At 38.2% G+C, this 10,000-nt stretch overlaps 1 protein-coding gene across 1 annotated transcript in view; it reads right to left on the bottom strand.

Moving 5' to 3' along the window:
• The window catches only part of galnt14 (UDP-N-acetyl-alpha-D-galactosamine:polypeptide N-acetylgalactosaminyltransferase 14 (GalNAc-T14)), a 250,690-nt gene that overhangs the window by 72,133 nt on the left and 168,557 nt on the right, over nucleotides 1-10,000 (bottom strand). The window contains exon 6 of the mRNA XM_030047809.1: nucleotides 3,301-3,366. Within this exon, the coding sequence (XP_029903669.1) occupies nucleotides 3,301-3,366 (66 nt within the window). The remainder of the gene's footprint in view (nucleotides 1-3,300; nucleotides 3,367-10,000) is intronic.

Raw genomic sequence — 10,000 nt, 5'->3', positions numbered from 1 at the left:
ACACACACACACACACACACACTTAAGAACATACTAAGGCACAAACATGCACATGAATATGATATATACCCACACAAACACACACACACTTGTAGATACACACACACACACACACACACATCATCATCATCATCATTTGCATGTGAAATTGTGATGGCATTGGTTAAATAAAAGCTTTTTGATCACATATATACAGTATTTTGCATAGATTATTTTTTCAGCTCCTTTTTTGTAAGAAAAATTAGGAGCTGCTATGTAGGAGTTTAAAGGTGGAGGGGAGCAGCGACACCGTCCTAACCTCAGCCTCAGGAGGATGAACAGCATCCACTAAACTTCTGTATTTCTCGTTATTTAATTTGCAATAAACATTCAATCATAACGACGATGCGCTGGATTTGATTGACAGAGGGAAGTCTGACTCAGTAGACCCTGTGCTCTCCCTGTGGCCAAGACAAAGGAAAGCTTTACTGGGGGTTAAAGGTCAGGCTCACACTTTAGTTTCTGCCACTAAAGGCTGTGGCTCTGTCCCAGTTCAAAGGCTGTACACTACCTGGGTCGTATTTGTAAGTGCTGTCCCAGTTCAGTTTTAGATTTTCCAGCCTATTTTTGACTAATTTGCAGGAAACACCTCCACGATGCTTCACGGCCGACATCACAGCCTACTTCCCAGGGTACCTTTGGGTCCAGTTGAATTTCTGGATCAGCCACCATTGCTGGAATTATGAAGCATGTTTTAGACCGTCTTAATGTTTATATCATGACGTTTTGATAAGTTTTCATGCCTATAATCACCACCATAGATTCGCCTGTAAATGCAAGTTTAGTTAGATGAGTTAGATAGGCATTTTGCATGATGTTTCCATAGCAACCATCAGCACATCAGGTACGTTACAATGTAGCCATGTGTACAATTACTTTAATTGGGATAGTCTGTTGCAATTTGTCAGGTGTAACAATTATCTTAATTTATTTTCAACACCGTCGGGAAGCCTCGATAATAATGACGTAGGAATCCTCCGCAGGCTACACCGTCCCAATTCACTAAACTTTTAGTTTCAGTAAACTTGATATCGGTACCTACATCGGACGCCTCCTACGTGGGCACCGTGGGCTGCGACCTCGTAGTCATCAAGCCCTTCGATTGAGACAGACCCTATTTGTGTCGGCATATTCTTAGAAAAAGCATGGGAGGGGTGTGTGGAGAGAACATTAATTTCATATCCTTTAATTTTGTCTCTTTTTTCCAATAAAGCGTTTATTGTAGGCGTGTTGTTTAAGCCGCTTACTACCAGCAGCTACTCAGAATTGAAACTGGTTGTACAGTGGTGGAAAAAAGTTTTGGGACACCCCATGCATTTGTGAAATATTGCATTAAGAATCACTCTTAGGTCTTCAAGTGCAATTTCTTTTAGTACAGTCACAGCCAAAATACTCAACAAATCCTAAAAAAGCCATTAAAAACTTAAAATTGATTGGTTCCATAAAAATACATAAGAACTTTTGAGTATTGGGTCATTTTGGTACCAGTGATGAAGGTCGTTCTTTTTATTAAAAGACACAATTTTTGTTGCCAAGCTTGGTGTCTATATAAAGCAGCACATCTGAAAGTTCTTCAAACACAAAAATGACTAAAACAAGGAACCTAACACAGGAAACACGCCTGAAGATAAAGATTACACTGTCAACTATTTAGTTTGGTTAGTTTAACAGTAAACAAAAAAACAATAAACAAAAAAATATAATTTGTATTTGTTTGTATCTATCTAATGCAGCCACACCTTTTGAAACACAAAAAAGATTTTTCCACAAATATTTCATGATAATATTTGAGATTGTGTAAAATTTTAAGGGTGTCCGAATAACTTTTTACCACCACTGTATTTGTATTTCTGTGTTTGGTGTGTCGTTGCCTCAGTCCAGACCTTTGAGTTCTCATAATTAGCCAATCAGCGACTCGGGTGCTGACATGATTATCAAACTAAGCTGTTGTTGACAAATTCATTGTACATCAGGGACGTCAGACTCATCGTTCGCCACATTCATCCAGATGAGACTCACGGGGGTCGGATTATTGGATTATTTATCAATATGACCCAAGTCGACATGTGGATATTTGAATTTTTGGGCCACTTTCTGATTCACTGCTTTAAATAAATGCTCATGAAAACAACACAGAATGATAAAATGACATAAAGCAGAAAAGATAAATGCGACAAATACACAGCAGACGGGTTTGCCTTTTATCTCCCAGAATAAAATAAAATAACTGCTTTTTTTCCGTCTTTCTGGAAAAATTCTCCCCTCCATGTGGGCCTTTTGCTCCTGTGACAGCAGGTTTGATAAACTCACAGAACGCAGCAGCAGCCACCGGCCTACTTCCAGCTGATGGATAGTTTGTAGCGCCGGATCTGCTTCACTTATCGTTAATCATGAATTTATCAATTTATCACAGAAACCGCTTATTTTTTTCACATTGCACATAGCCGATAATACCTGCATGCAAGTATTTTTTTCCATTAAAATAAATAATATTCCACTCTGGGCTGTGCATCAGTGTCGACTTAAAATGATGTTAGATCTGTTGGGAAAACCTCCAGCCGGTCTTCATCAAGACGAAAATGATTGATTCAGAATGTTGAGAATCACAGCTCTCAAGCAAATTACAAAAGGACGGAAAACAACTAAACGCCAAGATCCAACAAAATGTAAAATTATGATTAAAGAAATTGAATTTATAGAAAAAATAACTCACAAAATAAGTCATTTGAGAAAAGGTGGATTCTAGATGACCGTAAATTATAACCACATCATCAAAAGGAATCAGAAGGTCAATATGATTTTTTTTTCATTTTCAAAGAGATTATTACGCTATTGACACTCCCTGCAAGTGGTATGTGTTGTATAATGTGTGTATGTATGGGTAGACCTACTGTGTGTATACAGTATGTATACATGTATGCATGCGTATATATGAATTGAAGGCACAAAATATCAGCAGTATCCAATTAACTCGCCACATCTTTCTTTTGTGGCTTTTTTTTTTTTTTTTTTTGTATTGGAGTTTGAGCAATTTTGTTTTGTTTTTCTGTTTTGTATTGTTTTGTATTGTGTTCTTTATTTTTTTATTTTTATTTTTTTTAAATGTTTTTGACATGAAATGTAAGTGTGGAAGCAGTTAAGCTGCAGATGAAAAAAAAAAGTTTAAAAAAATAAATAAATAAAATGATGTTCGATCCAGGCAGACATGTTGGTCTCTCTCACACACACACACACACACACACACACACACTGATGGCGTACCTTCTCTCTTGTTGTTGCGCAGACATTTGACTTTGGGCAGCTTGGTGAGGAGCTGGCAGTCACTCTCTGGAACGAGACAGAGGTTAGAGTCACACAGCAGGATGAGACAGAGTCAAACAGGAGGCAGGGGCGTGAAAGACGACGTCATCGCTGTTTGGTTCAGGGACTTGTGGGAAATCACAGGCACGGCGACCCCAAACCGCTCTGACAACCCGGACGCCTGTTTAGTCTCCGCTCAGCCGAGTGCACGCTCCCAAATGATGTTTTCACTTAAAAAAAAAAAAAAATGGCTGCGTCAAATATAATTTTTGTAATATAATTTTTTAGTTATGATGCATGCATAAAAAGGGTCTCCAGTGAATAGCGCTCGAATGGAAAAAGTGAAAAGGAGAAAATAGGAGAAGACGGGGAGCGGAGCCGCTGGGAAATGAGTCATTTCCAAAAGTATCACTTGGAAATGAATAATTAATGAGTATTTTTTTTTTGGACAAAGAAGTCATTTGTGGCCAGTTATGAAACTGAAATGAAATTAAAACCAAGCACATCATTATTATTATGAAAATTGTAACTATGAAGTAAAATTGCATGATCGAGTTGGGTTTTATTTAATTATTTAGAGGTAATAATAAAAGTTCATTAAAACTCAGAAAATTACAAACTTCAAGAGGGTTCCCTGTTTAATTTATGCATTTATTTATTAGATTTTCTGAAGTTTTTAAATACTTGACCTCTTAACCAAATCGAAAAATTTTAGTGCTACTGCCTCTTCCAATAATACTACTATTACTGCTACAACTACTACTATACCAATAGAGCAAAAACTAATAATAACAGCACATTTGTGCAGTTTTTGTCTTATAAAGTGCTGTAACATAAGCATATAAACAGTCAACATTAATTTGGGAAACACACTGGCTGTTAAGAAAGAAAACCAAACAGAAAAAATATATATATAAATATATATATAAATTAAATGAAAGTTTATAAATGAAATTTTCCATTTTCAGTTGTACTTTGAGAAACATACAGAGTTTGCCGAACTTATTTCAGGCCGGCTGTTCCAAAGTTTAGCGACTCTGAGTGACTGAAAGACCTCCATCAGAGCCCTTTGACCCAGAATGGACGCCTGGTTGCTCCTCTCCCCATTCAACTCCTGCAGTCAAGTGGGAAACTGAAAACTCTCGGAACAAAAAAGGCAAAAAATAATTTGACCCGGACAGAGGGGCATGAAAAAATGTTTTTGACCCAAGATGTGGGCTGATCCTTATGAAAGTCATCTCTGACCCGAAATGGAGGCCTGGTTGCACCGCTCTCCTTTTTCATACAATGGTCTGGCTTGAAACCGGCCTCTGCACCGAGAGAGCTGACTGTGTGTGTGTGTGTGTGTGTGTGTGTGTGTGTGTGTTTGATATACACACAAACACACACACAGCTTTATGATAGATGCTGGCCCAAATGCCCACATGGTCTGAACACAGTGCACTAAAGAAACCACTATTCACAGGTGCTGCATTCAATGCACCTTGCAACTCGAGGCATAATTTTGGTGTGCAGCTATGCAATCTGTGAAATGCATTTACATTTTTTGGTTGTTTTTTGTACATATATATATATATATATGTATATATATATATATATTTTTTTTTTTTTTTTTTTTTTTTTTTTTTTTTTTTTTTTTTGCTCTGATTATGGCTGTGTGTGGCATTTAACAACTATTTTGGTGTTTTTTATGACTCGCTACTACCTTGTAACACCGCACTGAAGTCAGGACTAGATTTAAAGTTTCTGACTTCTGAGATTTCTGACTTCTGAGCTGTTGTGAATGCATCAATAATGCACGTTAATCCACTCGTTTACGTGGTTGTGTGCAGCTGTTCACTCTTACTTAAGCTACTGCTGCTTTTACCACTCTCTCTCTCTCTCTCTCTCACACGGGGCGGCAGGCAGGTCGCAACATACCGGCTGTTGTTTTCATCTGCGGCCATTTTCAGAAGTCACATGATTATAAACATCACCGTTTATTCACTAAACCTGTTTCCATAGCAACTTATTCACGTTTTCCTTTTACTGATACACCAACTTTTCCACCTCCCCCAGGCATAAAAACTTCTTTTTTTTTTTTTTTTTTTTGCGATATTTGGAGATTTTTTTCAAATTTTCAGCGTTTCCATTCGGGTTTGTAATGCGCAAATTGAAAATGTGAACAAAAACAGGTGGATGGAAACCCACCTATTGTCTGTGTGCATGAATATTGGCAAGGCAAACTTCATTTTACTCCTGATTTAGTTGTTGTAAACCCGCCTGTGTCCATATCCTTTACTAGTATGTAAGTTACATAACAGAGTTTGTATGGTCTACCTTTTATCCTTCAGTGTGGACCCTTAAGAGTGCTCTGAATTTGATTTAATGTGTTCATGTGAATTGTTAAGTGTTTTAATCAGCTCTTTGTCCTCCCCAGTTCCTCATATTGAACTTTTCCCCTGCCCATGTGTGTCTGGTTTTATAATAAATTCACTAAACTCTTCATTCATTTCTGGACATTCATTCTTCTGGCATTCTGATGGATGATTGTCACCAGTCTATCCTGAACCAGCTGGAAATCCTAAAATCCTTTTTTTTTTTTTTTTTTTTTTAATAAACATAAAATCGAGAGCCGTCTCACATTCAGTCCCACAACAGCAAAGAACATCTCCTTTTGGTGTTTTATTGTTTTCGATCACTCTCTGGTTACCTGAAAATGTTTACTGTAGAGAGAGTTCAGTATCACACAGAAACACCACACTTATAGCTCATTTCCACTATACAGAGCCGTACCGTGAAGGGCTGTGCCGGGCTGAGTCCAGCACGGCCCTGTTTGGCCTTGGAGTGTTTCCATTGCTTATGGTACCAGCGGGTCGGCGTCATAGAATTAGAGAGGCGCGCTAGTTGCCATGGAGTTGTTATAGTAACAAGAGGAGCTGTCAGTTGTTAGCCTACATTAGCTTTTTGCCACTTTTTTTAATGGACAAAATCTTGTCGTTATGCCATGGATTACACAAATGTTGTTTATAGGCTTAAATAACAAATTTTCATGTCAAGAGTTTATTGTGCCATTGTTCAGTTAAATGCTGTTGAGAAAACACAATTAGAAAGACTACATGCTGTGTCGCGTATGTGACGTCACGTCATCGCCGTTTCCCTCCATCCAGATTCAAGTCAAGATGCCGGTGTGTTTTGTTCCCGATTGTCCGCGTCTCCGAGGGCCGACGGAGCGCCGGGCCGGGCGGGAGGGCGAGCGGACCCCCGCCGCCGGGCGGAAAAACTCAGAACCTCAAAAACTCAGAACCTCCAAAACTCAGAACCTCAAAAACTCAGCGCGGAGCAGAGAAATGGCCATGTCTGTTGTAGGCTTCCAGTGCGGGTGGTGACATATATCATTCACACCGAGAGCAGCGAAGAGTTGTAGTTCACAAAGCGGCTCACACAAAACCTAACATTATTAATATTCTTCGCGCTAAATTGTAGTCTTCTTTGCGTGAAAAATTATCTTTGAATATCACAAACAACATATGTGAAATCCATGGCACATTTCAAACGGGACCAGAAAATAATTTTTATCTACCCATTGGATCGCATTCATAATTTTTTGCTTTTGAGGACCCATGTACCGGAAGTGGGTGGGCGGGACTTCACCACTCTATAGCCTAGTGGCTGAAGGTTTAATGGTTGACACTTGTCACTTGTCAGTTTGTAGCAGCCTGGTTAACTGACATTCTAACGGACCAATCACGAAGGAGATTCTAATCAGACCAGCACCAGATGTCAAACCGGGCTGAAATCTTTCACGGTTGGTTCCCGGAACCAAGCGGGCTGGTGTAGTGGGAATGAATGCGGAACCGTGAATTTCACGGCACGGCGCGGCACGGCACTATAGTGGAAAAACGCTATGAGTAAAAAAGTCCCTTACACAGTGTGTTTGGATTATGTGTTTATACTAAATGGCTGGACAACAGTTGTAAAGTTCTCTATTCCATTTATCTTTCCTTCTAACACTGAAGTAAACTTTCCAACAGATGAACTAGCTAAAAGATGCTTGCAAAGGACAAGCAACCTCTTCAATTCTGGCCATCTTACCGTGGCCGGTTGTTAGAAACACATGCTGCGTAGTCGAGCTCTGATCAAAGCCACAGAACTTTATTTGAAATTCTAGCGGAGATCCCAAGGTGTCCAGAGATCCCGAACATGTCCTGCTGAATTACAGGGAAGTGCACATGCAATAATGCACAAGACATCCACATATTTTCTATTTGATATAACGGTGCGGCAATAAAAACGGCATCTTGTGTTTGAATATTTCACTCCATGTTATTGTGCTATATCCGCAAGCAAGTTAGGACTTCACAAGTTGCAGATTCCTGATTCGTAGTTGAAATGAACGCAGCATTACCTGTGTTCACTGGACATCTCTACCACTTATGACTGCACAAACTGGACCGAGACACTCAGTGACCACCTTATCAGCTCCACCTGTACAATCTAACACTATCCAGTACCACTGTTCTGCCACAAAGTTTACTTTTATGATGCCTACAATGCTCAGGTTTTCTTGTTGTCACGGTAACAGAGGTGTTCATTCACTTCTATGTTTGGCATTGAGTTCATAGTTAGTGCTGCTGGTGGACTGGACTGCACTTTACTGACAGCTGTTTCCACTATTCTGTCCCCCTCATTTTATATAAATAGGGAGGACAAAAAATTAGAAACACCTGTCAATATAATGCAGTCCAGTAGCAGACCTCTGCAAACTACAACCTCAGTAATAAACACAGAATTAAAGTGACACATTCTGCACAATGTCAACACAAACTGAACATTATAAACTTTGTTAAAAGGCAGAATTTATAACAGAGCTGCTGACCTGAACTGCATTAGATTGTACAGGTGGAGCTGAGAAAGTGACACGGTAACACTTTACAACAGTACAACAATTAACGTTAACGTTAGTTAATGCCGTAATGGTTAATTAACTGTTAGTTAATGATTATTATGGCATTTACTAATGTTAATAATATCTACAATAACCCTTCAATAACATATAAATTAATACCTTAGCATGAACAGCATTAGTAAATGATTCTAATGCTGCGTTCCAGCGGGGAATTGTACCTGTGAATCACGACTTCAAAGTCACGAGTCACGACTTCAAACCGTTCCAGGCATAACCGACAAACATTCTTGTTACAACCGGGCTACTACTATACGTGTCGCTATATATATATAGATAGGTAATTTCATACACTTAACAGGTAATGATATATGTAGTATTTACAACGTAAAAAAATACTTTTTATCTCTACCCAATACAGTATTTCTCACCGTTGGCTACTTGAAGAACAACCGTCTCCAGTTGGAGCCGCCATTTTTGTGTACAAAACATAAACCGCGTGACATTGAACGAGGAAGTTGGGGTACGTTGAGCACAATCGAGTTCACAGGCGTGAATTGACAGGTTTGGCTATAGCGCCGCCCACTTTAACCGGTTAACCACCAGTTACGGGTGGCCTGGAACGGCGCATTAGACACATTAGTTAACGGTTAGTTAACTGCTACTTAATGTTCATTACCTGTTACTTAATGTTCATTACCTGTTACTTAATGTTCATTACCTGTTACTTAATGTTTATTACCTGTTACTTAATGTTTATTACGGCATTAACTAACGCTAATTGCTGTACAGTTGTCCCTCGCTATAACGCGGTTCCCCTTTCGCGGCCTCGCAGTTTCGCAGATTTTTTTTTTATTTTGCATGTTTGTTTTTTTTTTACTGGACTTATTTTTCTACGAAGGTTTGAACTTTGAGAGTTTAAACAAGAGAGAAAAGTGAGAAAATGTTAATGCTTGTCTGAGAAAAGTGTATAAAGTGTGTAGTGAGGGGTTTTACAGCCTTAAAACATCTAGAATAATTGTAAAAAATAAAGCTGACTACTTCGCGGATTTCGCCTATTGCGGGTTATTTTCAGAACGTAACTCCCGCGATAAACGAGGGACCACTGTACATGATTCTTAGACACATTAGTTAACGGTTAGTTAACTGTTACTTGATGTTTATTACCTGTTACTTAATGTTTATTATGGCAATGTTTATTAATGTTTATTAATTTTTTTTCTCTGCTGTTTAAACTGTTCATATTTCTATTTTTTATATATTCCTTGTTTATAGTGTATATATTGCTTGCTGCTATTTATCATCTGTTTATACTGTAAATTTGCACATTGCCCACATCTATGCACATTGTATACATCTATGCACACTGTTTTTTATTATCTATTTATCAGCTATTTATCATCTGTTTATACTGTAAATTTGCACATTGCCCACATCTATACATCGATGCACACTGTTTTTTTTTTTGTTTGTTTGTTTGTTTTTTTTTGGTTTTTGCACATTGTTTTTTGCACATTGGGTACTTAGATCTTTAGATCTCGAGTGTCATCTTTTATTCTTTATTTTTTATATTTTTTATTATTTTTTATTATTCTTTATTTTTTATTTACTTAATCTTGTACTCTGTGGATACTGCTGAAAACTGTGAATTTCCTTCGGGATGAATAAAGTATCTATCTATCTATCTATCTATCTATCTATCTATCATTAACTAATGCTAATTGCTGTACTCTTATTGTAAAGTGTTACCAGTGACACAGAGTGTATTCTTTTATT

Source organism: Myripristis murdjan, chromosome 24, assembly GCF_902150065.1.
Source record: "Myripristis murdjan chromosome 24, fMyrMur1.1, whole genome shotgun sequence".
Lineage (NCBI taxonomy): Eukaryota > Metazoa > Chordata > Actinopteri > Holocentriformes > Holocentridae > Myripristis > Myripristis murdjan.
The sequence above is the reverse complement of the archived record's forward strand: the minus strand, read 5'-3'. Positions and strand labels throughout refer to the sequence as shown.